This window comes from Aspergillus undulatus (assembly GCF_047715775.1).
Source record: "Aspergillus undulatus strain CBS 261.88 unplaced genomic scaffold BDV17scaffold_63, whole genome shotgun sequence".
In the NCBI taxonomy this organism is placed as follows: Eukaryota; Fungi; Ascomycota; class Eurotiomycetes; order Eurotiales; family Aspergillaceae; genus Aspergillus; species Aspergillus undulatus.
Genome location: NW_027396667.1, coordinates 29,064 through 43,288, shown reverse-complemented (window position 1 = coordinate 43,288; position 14,225 = coordinate 29,064). Strand labels below are relative to the sequence as shown.

Below are 14,225 nucleotides of genomic sequence, written 5' to 3'. Positions count from 1 at the left end.
CCTGGTACACCGTAGATAGGTAGCTCAGCCTGACTGGCAGAACAGCCAACTGTCAAGGGGTGGTGGCGTGGCTGGCAAATCCAGCGGTGGTGGTTGGCTGACCTCCGAATTTTTCCTTCTTGGGCCGCCTCAACCTCCGCATCAGCGTCACTGGCTCACACTCACTGGTTGGTGGTTGGCCGCCTTCAGGACGATTTTTCTCGATTTATGGGTGTTCATGCCGTTGAGACGGGCGCGATGGAGACTGGGTTACTCTGTTCGGAACTGCATACAGCACACCCAACCACGATCGCATCTTGTTCATGCCAGCTAGCCGATATCGCGCTACGCTGCTAGTCTTCTTGAAGTATGGAAGTGGAAGTCGAACCTGCGATGAAGGTTTCCATCAAGTCAAGAGCTACGAGCATGACGTTGGATAGTATCTAGTTTCAAGGAGAGATTCGAGACTGAGAGACTACGGAGGACTATCTGACTATCTGACCGTTATCATCATATAGTATCACGATAGGATCATGCTATTCAAAGACCCGGCCGGCTCATAGAGTATTCTGTTAGTCACGAAAAGCGCCGTTGCTGTCGGATGAAGTAGACTCTAGGGAGATCGAGAAAGATAGTAGAAGCCTTGCGAGTGAATAGTGAATACTGAATTAATTATTAAGGCTGGGAGGAGATTGTTGAGAAGTTTGAGTAATTATAGGGGCAGGCTGTGTTCAGTTGCAGTCGAGGCTGGAGAAGAGTCATCGCTATCCGCACTCGTCGCCGTGCTGTCTGGCAGTCTCGGCGTCTTCCTTCCGTCCCCAGACTCTCGACTCTTCCTCTTTTCTTCTCTCCCCCAGGGCTGCCTCTACTCCAGACTCCCTCTCCTGCCCTTCCTCTCTATCTTTATCGCCTTCAACAACTGCTTTTCCTTTTCTCAATGATTATTCTGGCGTCTGTATAGCTCTGCTTGCTCTTCTGTTCCTGTCTGCTGTTCTGTTTTCGCCATCCGGTGGTCCCTGCATCCGCTCTCTTCCTCAGTTCCGCCACTCTTGCCACTGCCACTCCACGGTGAGTAACCCTCTGATCTCGTCTGTCTTGCAAATCGCCCTTTCTGAATCGTTCCTCTCTTGTGCCACCACCTGTTCCTTTCTCTGCCTGACCTTTCGAGTTTTGTTCTTTTTCACTGTTCCCCCACCGGGTTAGTCATTTGTTTTGGACTCCGCCGCCATCGCCTTATAGTCACCAGACGGCGGACCCTTGGTTTCTGCCCGTTCACTGGGAGTCATAGCTAGGCGCCAGAGGATCCATAAATTCGGAGAACCCTCTTTGCTGACTAGGTCTTCCTCACATTAGCCTATTTCGAGCCTCATACCGATTCTTTCCTCGTCGCTTGATCTCGTGTTTGCCTCCCCGATAGCAGCTGACTGCCTGGACGAGCGCCGGTCGACCCTCGTACCTGCCTGCTTGCTAGTCTGTCCGCCGTTCTATCGGCTTCCTCTATAACTTCACATTCGCCTCTCGGTTTCAAAATGTACCCTGTTGCTTCGTCGCTTGTTCCGGTCACCTCTATTGCAGAATCCATTACCCCAGATCTCCGAGGCTCCTCTGACATGGTTGCTGTCTCTTACTGAGTCATATCGCATACAACTTATTGTCTTGAAAGAAGAGTCACGTTGACCTACAAACGTGTCTCTTTGCTACCTCACGATATCCGGCCTGATCTACTTGGACTCTACAAAAGGTGATCGGAACAACAGACGGTGACTCCTTTATCCTTCCACTCCTTGCCACGTTCTCCCTCTTATCGTCATCTGCTCCGACTTCCACAAATAACTATCTAACCGCCACTACCTCCTGTTGGATGACTCGGCATCCAACAATATAACCCTCTTACACTCTTGAAACTCTTGATACTCTTGTTGCAAACTGGAGTATTATCGCTCTTAAGGCTCGCCGTCGCCTGCGAACTCAAGACGGTTCCTTGTCTTATCGCTTCACGTTCACGGTTACTTGCATAACGGTTTTATTGACAAACTCACGGTTACAATAACTTCGCCACATCGCCTTTACCCACATTCCACTGTTGATCCTACGACAACGGTCTACTCTTAACGATAATACTTAAGAGGGTGTTCGGGTCGCGAGACTATACAGTACTTCGGATATGACCGGGATTGACGTGTTAGGTTTGAGAGACTCAAACCAGGGCATGCACTTCAAGGCGCAGTATGCGCATCCATATGCCTCATCGATCTCTTCTTCGGCTTCGTCCTCTTCCTCCTCGGTCTTCTCCCTAGACGCCGTATCCACCCAAAGCTCGATCTCTTCGTCATCGACAAGCTCCGTTGATGTGATCTGGGAAAATGAGGGTGAATACCAGGCTGGAGGAAGACTAGGTGCCACTAGTAGTGTGCGTGGTTGTTTCAGGGGCCCTGCCCCGACGACTGCCGATGCCGCTGTTCCGCCGGAGTTGCGTAAGCATCCCCGACGCACCAGCAGTAGCTTGCAGTCTAGCGGCGTATCGAGCACGCGCCCTCCGCCCTGTCTGCTCCGGCAGTCTGAGCGGAAGGTCAACTTTGTTGATAACCTTGTCGGTGAGTTAGGAAATCTTGAATAGTTATTTGAGGATGGTGCTAAGTTATGCTTGTCAAGACACTGCGTCATCGATCGTCGAAATCATCTGGCCTTTATCCGCGGCTTCACTTCAAAGTGATTCAAAAACAGGATGCAAGGGCGTCCTGCCTCTTCGTACCTTCATCCAAGAAACACTCCGTCGTTCGCGGACTAGCTACAGCACTTTGCAGGTAGCGCTCTACTACTTGATCAAGATCAAATCGCACGTGCCAAGTCTAGAACAGCCTCAGGACCAGTCACGGGCTAAGCCGGTTTGCCGGGCTATGCAGTGTGGCCGACGCATGTTCTTGGCGGCTTTGATTCTTGCATCAAAATATCTTCAGGACCGGAACTATTCCGCCCGTGCTTGGAGCAAGATTTCGGGTCTCCCCACGCTCGAAATCAACCAGAATGAGCTGATGTTCTTGGAGGCCGTTGATTGGAAGCTTCACATTACTGAGGCAACCTTCCAGCGCTGGACGGATATCGTGTTGAAATACACTTCGGGCACGAATAACATGGCTTCTTCCGACGGCCTGTCATGGCGCACCGTCATCCCTAGGCTCACACCCGAGTTGGATGAAGTCGACAACGGGCCCATGACTCCGACGAGCATGAATGGACTCGACGGCGGCTTCGCCTCGAATTCTCCTTCGCCGCGAAGTGCCTGCACGAGGGGACCGGCTTACGCCCCTGTGAATGCAGAGCTCCCTTCGATTTCTCAGCTCCCGGAGTTGAACCGATCGGACGGTTCTCTCCCATCCCTACCATCGATGCCCCGACTCCCCCTTCTGCCGACGCCTCAGTTGACCCCTCAATCGAGCAGTGCTTCTACTCCTGCTGCGAGTGCTAGCTACCGCCCCACTTACCGACGTCAAATGTGTGCTGCCATGTCCCAGAGCATGTGCACGGCGCGGTCATTCTATGACCAGCGCCCGTCGCTGTGCTCAAAGGCTAGCAGTGCACTGGATGGTTTCCCTACCTTCATGCGTCGGTCGTCTCTGGCTCGCTCGACATCATCTGCGTCGTCACCCGAGTCGATGGTTTCGGATGTCTCGACACTGTCTTCTCAGTCATCCAGCTCTTTTGGGTCTTCAGCGCCGACTTTGCCCAGCCTGGCAATGCAGGCCACTCTGCGCTGCACTGGCAACTCGATCAAGGGGAACCGGAAGCACATGCCGATGGCTTCTCCTATCGATGAGATCTCGTACAGCGGTGCCTCGTCTCCGGAAAGTTATCTGAGCTCGGGTAGCCGCATTCCTGACATGTCTAGCTATTCGCTGGAAACTCCCTCGGATCAGACATCTACCCATGAAGCAGCCCGGAGTCTGTGTCAGCTGTCGGGTCAGAAATCGGTCGGTCACCAGCCTCGGCGCCTGTGCCGCAAACGTGGCCGTGCCGGATCTGATGATCTGCAGCTACAGCAACATGTGCGCAGTCTAATGCGCTCAGACTCTTACACCGAAGGAACAGTCCTTCCGGACGGTAACATGGCGGACCTGCTCCGCATGTCACAACCTGAAACCCCCCTCTCCCTTCCGTCACTGAGCTCTCTTGGATTTGGTGCTCCCTTGTCCGGTCCAATTGGGACGAAACGTGCATGCTGTGGTAGTGAGGCAAGGAAAATTGCGCTCCATCCCGGTTTCCGCGTGAACCCTTAATGGGACAGGACGGTCCTGTCACGAAGACTCATTCCCTACGCTCTCGGTCCTCTTTCTTTCCTATAAAAAGGAAAAGTTACTATTATTTACACCGCCTGTTGCATAATGTTTACTTTAGTTTCGGCTCTACAACTTGTCGACCGAGTTGCTCTCTTCCTTGCACATTGACGGCGCACAGGGAGAGGTCAGGGTCGAAGGGTTCGCCATGAACTTCAAGGTCCTTTTTGCAACGGGAAAAAGCCTGTCTTTTTTTTACTCATTGTATATACCCTCCTACCAATGTTGGGCTTCGGAGCTGGGAGTCTATAATGACCTTGACCTATATTCGGTGAGCTTGGTCCAGCTCGCTGGTGTATGATGTATGCTGGGGTGGACCACTGCGTTCTTTGCCATTTTCTTTGATGTCACTTAACTTGCTTTTCGCTCTATCATACGAACTGGAGTGATGGGAGGGAATGGAATGGATTGATTTAGCGGCCTGATCTGATTCGAGTGTCTAGACTTGTCTCATCCACGGAGTAGGGATAGGATTGCCTCTAGGATTGCATCTCGCGATCAGGTGGAGTTTATTGGCCCTCGGAGTATGACAGGCTTTGTTAGGTTCTACTAATTTCCTTTGATTTGTGGTTCATGTTGCACATACGCCAGTTCAACAGTTCTCTATATTTCCTGTCTTTCTTCGTCTCTTTTGCGTTAAACAAGTAAGCTGAGATTCCATTTCCTTGGACTAACAAGGGCAGCTTCGTTCCTGACGGGGCCACGGCCCCAAGTGCCACCTAGGTAGCTCAGCTGAGCTCATTCCATTGTACGCCTAACTCGCCAACGATAGCCCAGAGCCGGCGTCTCTACACTCTCAGGTGGTGCCCCTCGCCCACTTCTAGCCGTGGTAACGTGAGACTAGGGTAATGATCCTGAGCCTTTGACTCACTGTGCAGTGCGCCCAGCTCCATTCAGCCGGTATCGGTCCCGATAAGCCGGCTTGCTATTTCGGGATATGGTGACGGAGGCTCCAGCCAGATGAGTGAGTCATGGCGACAGAGACAGAGGCCCAAGTGGCGACGTCGTGAGATGTTGTAATGTAAGCCTAGGCTGAGAGGCAGCACCACTGGAAAGGGATGTCTTGACAGCTTGCAAGGCAGCAAGGCAGCAATTTACAGAATAACAAAATGATTACATGATAATAATAATACTGTCACATATATATCACATGACAACTCATATAAGCTAGCTTTATTTGGACTAGCGCAATCAGATAAGATCATGAGATCAGCTCATGCCACTCGGTTTCGGATGGAGAAGGCACTCCCTCCCTACTGCTTCCCCTCACTTGCCTTACTCTTCCTCTTCTTCCCTTCTAGAGAGCTGGAAGATAGACTGGTATAGCTTACTATTCTCTACTTCTACTTGCTTCTTCATAAGGAACCGTTCAGCGTTTTTCACTCGTTTGTTCTTACAATCTGTAATAGCCAGCCCACCATGGCTCCTCCGATCGCAAAGCTGGTCCACGGACTCTGCTTGCTTGGGACTCTATCTTATGGCATCATGGCCACTCCTTTGACCGGATTAGATGGGTTTGAGGAGCATAACCAAGACCCTCTGAATGAAGGCAGTATCGGTCTCGGCGGCGACGCCCTCTTCCTGGACTCCACATCGACAGAAATACTGACAGAATCGTCCTTTCTCCCTCCGTCCTGGTTTACCTCGACCCTGATGGCCCGGCGTCTCCTCGCTCTCTCATCGACCGGCGTGGTCTCGACGATCTTCCCGAACCCTCTCCCCGAGCGCAGCAACGTTCCTCCTCCGGTCGCTGGCCACTCGATAAGTCTGAAGGAATACTTCGCCGACTGCGACGAGGCCCTGCCATATGATATTGGCAACGGAGGGAATGGTGATCCGACCTTCCTTGCCCTCCGCGTGGCAACAACGTTCCACAATGTCGCTGCAGGCTCAAACTTGTCTCTTTCCATTGACTGGTGGGATCACGTTAACAACACGAAGCCGCTCTTTCCTGGATTCCCGCTAAGCGAGGCGGGGTTGCCTCGCGTTACGTTGTTTGGCTACATTGAGAAGTTTGAGAGCCCTGTGTCCTGGCGGGCGGAGAGGGCTTTAAGGGAGTGCTATACGGCTAAACATCCTGATAGTCAGGTGTGGTTGCCTGGGCGGCCTGGGTCGCCGCACTCGAGCTTCTGGGCGAAGATGGTGGTTACGAATGTTTATTGGATTGGTGGCTTCGGTGGGTTCCAGCAGATTGGGTGGATGGATATTGATGAGTGGAAGGGGATTCGGAGAAAAGGGAGCTTGCCTGGGATCGGTGATGGGAGAGGTTGGGAGGATGTGAGGCTTCCGGGGGAGGAATAGATCTGACACTGGCAGTCTGAATGAGTGGCGTAAGAAGGGTTTGAGGATTGGCTGGCTATTGATACTACAACAGCGTGGATATAGTTACTTCAAAAGAGACAAGAAATGCGATAAAGTCTCGATAGATAAGCTCGGCCAATGGCAGCAGCTTGTGCTTATCTTCCTGCAGCTCGACGACGAGCAGAACAGTTATTATCGACCTCCATCCCTGTCTTCTTCGTTTCTCAGCTAGATAATTTGTCTGACTACCTTGCCATCATGAGGCTCCGCCGTCCAGAATTCCACCTCCGCGTGGCACAATCGCAATCGGCATTTGCAGCCGGCAACGCACGCTGGACGAATCTCGATCTAGACCCTGTTCCCCGCGCCGCCCGCCGCTGGGGCCCGCTCAGCTTCATCTGTACCCACTTGACACTTTTGACACTTCCCTCTATACAAACTGATATAATTGAACAGCATACTGGATCTCCGACGCCTTTAACGCCGCAACATGGCAATTCGCCAGCAGCATAATAGCCGTCGGCCTCTCATGGCGCGAATCACTAGCCATTGTCGCCCTCTCCTTCTTCATAATCTCCTTCGTGATCGCCGCAAACGGCGCAGTCGGAAGCATCTACCACATCCCCTTCCCCGTGATCGCGCGCGCAAGCTGGGGGTTTTGGGGCAGTTATGTTGCTATAGTTTCGAGGGTTATATTGGCGATTTTCTGGTTCGCGATTCAGAATGTTAATGGGGCGAATGCGGTTAAGGGGATGATTGGGGCGATCTGGCCGAGTTTTTTGACGATGCGGAATGGGATTCCGGAGGAGCAGGGGATAAGTACGAATACGATGATTGCGTATTTTGTGTTCTGGCTCGTGCAGTTTCCGTTTTTGTGTCTCAGTCCGAATAGATTGCGCTGGTTGTTTCTTGTTAAGAGTGTGCTTGTGCCCGTTGCTTGGGTTGCTATCTTGATTTGGGCGCTTGTTGCTGAGGGGAAGGGGCCGCTTTTCGATCAGAGGGCTACTGTGCAGGGGGTGGAGTACTCGTGGGTTTGGTTGGGGAGTATGACGAGTGTGCTGGGGAATTACGCTACTTTGAGTGTTAATCAGGTATATCGACCCTCCCCTCTTTCCTATCCTGGAAGGATAGCATACTATACTACTGATACTAGCCTCCTAATACTGATACTGACGATACTGATGACGATACAGTCCGACTTCTCCCGCTACTCCCGCGTCAGCGTAAAGTGGCAACTCCTATACATCCCCCTCCTCCCCATAATCTTCACCTTCATCTCATTCATCGGCATCGCCGCCTCATCAGCCGGCTGGTCGCGCTACAACACACCAGCTATCCCCTGGGACCCGCTCGAACTAATCAGCTACTGGCCCAGCCGAGCGGCACGATTCTTTGGCGCCGCCTCCTTCGCTCTCGCTTCATTGGGGGTGAACATCAGCGCGAACTCAATCAGCGCTGCGAATGACCTTATGGCTCTCTTTCCGACACATGTTAATTTGCGAAGGGGACAGATTATTTGTGGGCTTTTATCGTGGGCGCTTGTACCGTGGAAGATTCTTGTGTCTGCAGGGAATTTCCTCAATTTCATGAGTGCGTATGCGATCTTCCTCGGTCCCATTGCGGCGATTATGCTTTGGGATTACTGGCTTGTTAAAGGCCGGAAGTATAATACGTTGGCACTCTATCAGCCCGCGAATCCGACGTATAGGTTCAACGACTGGCTTGTGAATTGGCGCGCCATCGTTGGGTTCCTGGTGGGTGTTGTGCCGTCGTTGCCTGGGTTGATTAATAGTGTGAACTCGGAGATTGATGTGGGGGTTGGAATTCGGCCGTATCAGTTTGGCTGGCTGCTGGGGTTTGTGGGGACCAGTGCGGTTTATGTCACCTCAAGTTTAATTTGGCCCGTGCACGAGGCGCAGGTGGATAGGGCGGAGCTTGCGGATGAGGTTTATGATGCGAGGGAGGTTGAGGGGGTTGATGGTGATGGGGTTGAGGGGAAGGGAGATGCTGAGAGAGGGGTAGGGAAGGAGAAAGGGGTTGTGGTGAGTTGAGCTTGTTATGTAGATGGATATAGGTAGACTCCATCACCTGGCTTGTCCTTCAAATGATATCTATATCTATATAAAAGGTTGAAAGGCCACGGCTTATGTTGATCAAGGTCAAGATTTGATACCATTTTGAAACCTCCATCATACACCGCTAACACCGCTTAGAAATAATAACCCTATGCAGTAAATACAACCCCTCCACTCAAACACCCCCAGCAACCTCCTTCGCCTCCTTCAACACCTTCCAAACACCCACACTCGCCCGTCCAACTTCCCCCCCCTCAGCCCTCGCCCCCTCCACCCCCTTCTCAACAGCCGTCAGGAACCCCCTAGAAACAAAAACCCGCCACCGGTCCTCCCTCGTCTCATACATCTCGCCCTCCTCGTCGCGCGGCGCCCCAAAGAGATTGAGGTAGATGTACGGCGACGCAATTGTAGATGGGATAAGGTGCGTGGAGAGATTCGTTATGGGGAAGCGAGCCCCAGCACCAGTGCCGAGCTCACCACCAGCTTCATCGGTAGACATATCCATATCAGACCCAAAATCATTAGGCGATCCGATACCCGCACCGAGGAATTCACCTAGGACCGTCAAAAAGCGCACTTGCGGCCGACCCTTCACGCCTGCTTTGCCGAAGGAGGACTTTGATCCTCCTGAACCCCCTGATCCTCCCGAAGGTGCTGAATTCGCGTTTGGTACTAATCCCCCTGTCGCCAACGTCGTCCACTTCGAATTCCCCGCCTGCAAATGCCACCCCAGCACACTAAGAAAACAATTCAGGGTCTTGACCCAACCTCCCGCAGCACCCACCACCTCGTCCCCCGCAATCCCAATCAAGTAACCCAGTACCTCAACACTACTAACCCGCACATCAGCCGCAAGATGCGTCATGCCGGCGCGGACATACGGCATGAAAGACCCGACATTATCGGACATATCATGTTCCGGCAAAACCCGCAATAGTTTCAAGAGGTTCGTTCGAACAGCCGAGTTCGAGTCCAGGATGAGAGGGTAGAGGGATGGCAAAATGAGACTTACGGGTCTGGGGAGGGGCAGGTGTGTTGGGGAGCTGGAGATCGTGGATGTTAGGTATGACAGTGAGTCGCGGCGTTGGGAGTCGGATTTTGAGGTGAGGAGGGAGAGGTGGTGCGTAAATTGGGTGCTTGATGAGGGGGCGCTTAGGGTTAGGGATTGTTGGGTTAGGGTTATTCCTGTTTATTGTTGTTAGCCTTGATCGGGACAGTGATGGAAATATGGGAGATGCGTTGAGTCTGCTAGGGACTGGTGTGTGTGGGGTTGGGTTGATAGCGTAGACCTGGGTATTCAATTCAATCCCAACTGCCTTGGCATCATCTTTTCCTCGTGATGGACGAGGTGGTGAGCGTACCCTTCGTTTTAAAGCTCGTATCGGTGTAGTTATCAGGCTTAGCTTTTGCTTTGCCGACTTTGAGCTTTGGTTTCTGGAGTTACATTTAGCATTTATCTCCTCATTAGCTGGAGAGAAGACGTACCTGGAAGTCCTTCTGCTTCTCCTTCTTCCTCTTGGCGCTGGCACCCATGGCTGTGGCTGTGGCTTTGTGGCGGCAGTATCAGTTGACGACACGACGGGGCGCTGAGAAAAATCGGATTTCAGCTCAAGTGGATTTAAATAGTGTATAGGCGAGCAAGTTTGATGGCTCGATTGATTCTGAATTGAGGGTTGTTCTTGTTGTCGTGAGAGATGGATTGAATGGCTGCTCTGGAAATTTTTATGATATCACGTGAAATCACGTGCGCGCTCTCGACTCGACCAATGCCAACCGCGCTTTAACTATGCAGTTTTACGATAAGTAAGCCTACGGAATAAAGAATCCTGTGCAATCGTATCTATTAATGACTAAATCAAAGAGATGCGCACTTCTGCCCGGCCTGGCCTCGAATGCAACAATAACACAAGACAGAAACAGAAATCGAAGAAAAGACAAACAAACGAAGGCCAGGTTCCGGACAGACGCGGTTGTATCAAGCAGAAATCACAAGGTCAAGCACAAACAAAGCGGACATAACAATCCAGAGACAGACAGTTGCGTGTCTCGGGCCATCTTAGTCTCGTAGATCGTCGTCACAATTAATGTAAAGAAGACCCATCGACAAATAACCGAACCGAAATTGCATCACTCGTCAACCATTATCAGCGTCGTGAAGCCATCTTGACCGATATTCTCGCTCGTATCACCAAACGCCGTTCTAGCGAGAATCCCAGTTCAGTAGTCATCAGGTCTATGTTGTGTAAAATATCATCGCAAAGGGAAAAAAAAAAAAAAAAAAAAGGTTTTGTGGGACGGCGGTAGATTGACAAGAGTGAGCATTTACAGACTCATCGTCAACCACTCCCACTCTTGGCTTGCTCCTTGACCAGCAGCAATACTGTGGTTGGCTGGGTTGACTGCCGCTGGAGGCATCGCCGGAGCCAGCGGGACAACCTTGGACCGCCCACCAGACGACGTGCTAGATCGACTGGCGTCGTCAGCCAAATCAACGTCAGCGGCCTTTTCCAGCCTACGCTGACGTTTCGGCGCCACCTGCACCGTACCGCGAGGGGTCGTCACTCCTGGAGATGTGGTCGTTGTTGGGCTAGATTTAGGTGGGGCCGCCGCAATGGGAACAACTCCAGGACCGCGAGACGATCCGCCTGGCATGGCCGGAGGAGACTCGGAGGCCGTATTGCTTTGGGCTCGACTAGAGGTAGGCGCTGGCTGCTGAACCGAGTTCTTGCGAGCCGACTTCTTGGACACCCGTGAAGATCCGACTGCCAGACTGTTGGCGCTGTTACGGTTACGCTTCTTGATCACATCGGTCTTGAGCGACAGTGGCCGCACCACGCCGTGTAGTTTCAGGAACAGACCGCAGGCATTGCACAGCGGCTGACCTTCCGGGTTACGCCGCCAGAGCGGGGTGGTCTGTGTGAAACAGTTGGTGCATGTGGTCGGACCACTCTGCTCACCAGGCTTGGTTCCGCCTGGACTCGCGGGCCGGGACGGGGCAGCGCTGTTCAAGCCGGACTCGGGTGGGGTGTTGGGTGATGTGTGAGAAGTCGGGGCCGACGGGTTCATGCTCTGGCGAAGGAGCTGGTTCGCGTTCGTAGTGGACGATGTACGAGCAATCTTCTGTCGTCGTGGGCCCTGATCCCGGTTGCGCACTTCGCTGACGGACGCAGCCGATCCATGAGTTCGACCAAGGCTCCCGCCTTGGTTCCACTCACTGGGAGTGTCCGTCATGTCGGTGGACCCGATAGTGACATGTTTTCGATGCTGGGCAGCGAATCCAGGCAACGACTGGAAGGAGCCAGGATATGACGTCTCCCAGGGCATGTTGCCATTCATATCGCTAATGCTTTCATCGCTAAACTCGGCGGGCATTGCCAGTCCACGGTTCGAGAACTGGTTATCGTCGTCTTCATTATCCGAATCAGCACCAAAAGTGAACATGGCGGCGTTGTTGCCATTGAACTCATTCGGGTTCAGAACCTGGGTCGGATCAACATGTTGGGGAATAGAAAAGCCCGGTGAATGCGTGGGCGGGCCACTCATGTGTGCACTCTGGTGTGTAACATCCTGGGACGAACTCCCTTGGTTGTACATGTACCGGGGCTGCAGAGAAGCAGACAGGTTTGACCGCTGGGTAACATAAGTAGGGACAACCCTGCGCTGTGTCCGCGCATCGACAGGCATGTCGAAATACTTGGTCTGTTCACCTTCGTAAATGGGCTGGGGCGTCGAGGCAGTCGACTGGTAGCCGGAAGGTGGAGGGGAAAAGAACTCAGTTGAGTTGAGAGAGGACGCTATCGGAGTCTGCGCATAGAGGTTGGCAAATGGGTTCCCGCTAGTCATCGGCGATTCGCTCGGGGAGAAGGTGAAATGTTGTTGGTACGGCCCTGCCGAAGAGAGGATGGGGTCATCGCCCAGGTTGAAAGTATCCAGGGCAAATGTCATGCTAGGAGAATTGTGGTTGTGGGTATTAGTAAAGTGTTGGGCGTTCATTTGTTGATGCAGGGGTAGACCATGCGAAGAGTCCAGGTTATACTCTGGCACGGCATGAGCGAAATCCGGGTCATGAGCTAACATGCCGTTGGAAACGGGGGGCACGTGAGGAGAGGCCTCCGCCGGTCGCTTGCGAGAAGGGATTTGCAGATTGAAGAACTGGCGCTCGTCAATGCTCGTCTTGCGTACCCTACGCGGCACGTAGCCAAACTCGCTTTCCCTCCGCTGGTCCTGAGGGGGGTGAGGGAACGACGCAGGTACGGGAGTGGCCTCGGACGCTGCTTGGTCTCTGCGGGACTTGATCGGAATGGCGCCAGAGGTTGCCTCGGAGGTTCTCGTTGTAGGAGATGGGTTGTCGGAAGGGGAAAAAGGGATGATGAAGTCGTCGAGGTTCATAGGGTCCGAGAGTGCCTCCGCAGCGGTGGTCGGAGTATTGTTGGAACGATCAGAAAGGCGGAGCTGCTGAGCAATGCCACTCATGCCAGGAACGGAACTATTCTTGCTGGAGAGACTATAAAGGATTAGTGGAGGGAAAAAAAAAGCAAGTCGACTCGATTGAGGAAGACAATGACGTACCGAGCCTGCTGCTGAGCGCGCTCTCTCTCCTGCCGTCTTAGACTCAATGCCATCATCCGCCAAGTCAGATTTTCCATGCGCTCCTGGTTGGGCAACTGAGCTTTGGTCCTAGAATACAGCTTCCATATCTGAGTCGCTAATGGATCCCTCCTCTGCATCTCATCAGGACTGTCGAGCCCTTTCGGAGCATCAGCCTCCCATTCGGGAAATAATGAGTCCTGGAGCAGGCTATCGTGGACCTGGGCCGAGTCCGAGGGCGTCACGAGCGAGAAATCATCAGACAGCTGCGAGGGCGCAGCGAAATGGTTAGAGGGCAAGTTGGGATTGCGGTTAGACGAGGACGAGCGATCGAAGTCGGCGAAATCGTGCGTGGAGGGAAAGCCGGCAGCGGCTTGTGTCGGTCGCACACGGCCAGAACCTCCCCCGAGAGTCAACCCAGACATGATCTGGCGTTGGTAATCTCGTGGGCTCCTCTAATAGGAAGGCCGAGAGGAAGAAGAAAAGAATAGATAACGAGAGTTGACCAGAAAGGAAGTGAGATAGATAGGACAGGAAGGGGTCGGTTGGTAGATAAGAAGCGAGACGAGGATGGAGATGGGCTGAATGGAGGGGGGGGAAAGCGAAGGACGGAGCGCAGTAATTGGCCCTTTGGGACGGAGAACAGTCAGCCTGGAGGTTGAGCAGCGCAGGAATGAGAATTCAGCTTACCCGCCGTTGACGACCAGAAGGCCGGCTCCAAGAGGTCGAGGTGCAGGGAAGAGACGAAGAAGGTGCAGGAGCGCAGGAAGTGCAGAAGTGAAGCAGAGGGCGGAAGCTAGGATCGGTCATTAAGTGAGATCAATTATTTGCGTATCATTGAATTGCATACCCCAGTCTCCCGCCCAGTGGACTGAATTGCTTTCTTTTTATAAATGACTCGGCAGTTCTTTTTCCTTTCCTTCTCTCTCTTTTTTTTTTTTTTTTTTTTTTT

The 14,225-nt window shown here is 52.7% G+C and overlaps 5 protein-coding genes across 5 annotated transcripts; 3 read left to right on the top strand and 2 right to left on the bottom strand.

Annotated features, from left to right (window-relative positions):
• Window positions 1-1,867: 1,867 nt before the first annotated feature.
• Window positions 1,868-4,852, top strand: BDV17DRAFT_204440 (putative G1/S-specific cyclin Pcl5). The gene is made up of 3 exons (XM_073755317.1): window positions 1,868-2,573; window positions 2,632-4,299; window positions 4,471-4,852. Exons 1-2 carry the CDS (start codon window positions 2,144-2,146, stop codon window positions 4,251-4,253), a joined length of 2,052 nt encoding a protein of 683 aa, XP_073611572.1. The 5' UTR covers window positions 1,868-2,143; the 3' UTR covers window positions 4,254-4,299; window positions 4,471-4,852.
• Window positions 4,853-5,963: 1,111 nt separating this feature from the next.
• On the top strand, window positions 5,964-8,781 carry BDV17DRAFT_284442 (permease for cytosine/purines, uracil, thiamine, allantoin-domain-containing protein; the record flags this gene model as incomplete). Its single annotated transcript, XM_073760535.1, has 6 exons — window positions 5,964-6,587; window positions 6,781-6,830; window positions 6,875-7,011; window positions 7,068-7,702; window positions 7,805-8,575; window positions 8,740-8,781. The coding sequence occupies 6 exons, from the start codon at window positions 5,964-5,966 to the stop codon at window positions 8,779-8,781; spliced, it is 2,259 nt and encodes a 752-aa protein (XP_073611571.1).
• Window positions 8,782-8,828: 47 nt separating this feature from the next.
• Window positions 8,829-10,434, bottom strand: BDV17DRAFT_273710 (IPI1/TEX10 family protein). The gene is made up of 3 exons (XM_073759042.1): window positions 10,172-10,434; window positions 10,048-10,120; window positions 8,829-9,871 (listed from the first exon to the last, which is right to left on the bottom strand). Exons 1-3 carry the CDS (start codon window positions 10,217-10,219, stop codon window positions 8,862-8,864), a joined length of 1,131 nt encoding a protein of 376 aa, XP_073611570.1. The 5' UTR covers window positions 10,220-10,434; the 3' UTR covers window positions 8,829-8,861.
• Window positions 10,435-10,514: 80 nt separating this feature from the next.
• On the top strand, window positions 10,515-10,968 carry BDV17DRAFT_273709 (uncharacterized protein). Its single transcript, XM_073759041.1, has one exon. The coding sequence runs from the start codon at window positions 10,533-10,535 to the stop codon at window positions 10,752-10,754; it is 222 nt and encodes a 73-aa protein (XP_073611569.1). The 5' UTR covers window positions 10,515-10,532; the 3' UTR covers window positions 10,755-10,968.
• On the bottom strand, window positions 10,882-14,224 carry BDV17DRAFT_204388 (nitrogen regulatory protein area). Its single transcript, XM_073755316.1, has 4 exons — window positions 14,124-14,224; window positions 13,964-14,069; window positions 13,256-13,901; window positions 10,882-13,190 (listed from the first exon to the last, which is right to left on the bottom strand). The coding sequence occupies exons 3-4, from the start codon at window positions 13,696-13,698 to the stop codon at window positions 11,009-11,011; spliced, it is 2,625 nt and encodes an 874-aa protein (XP_073611568.1). The 5' UTR covers window positions 13,699-13,901; window positions 13,964-14,069; window positions 14,124-14,224; the 3' UTR covers window positions 10,882-11,008.
• Between the last annotated feature and the right edge of the window lies 1 nt (window position 14,225).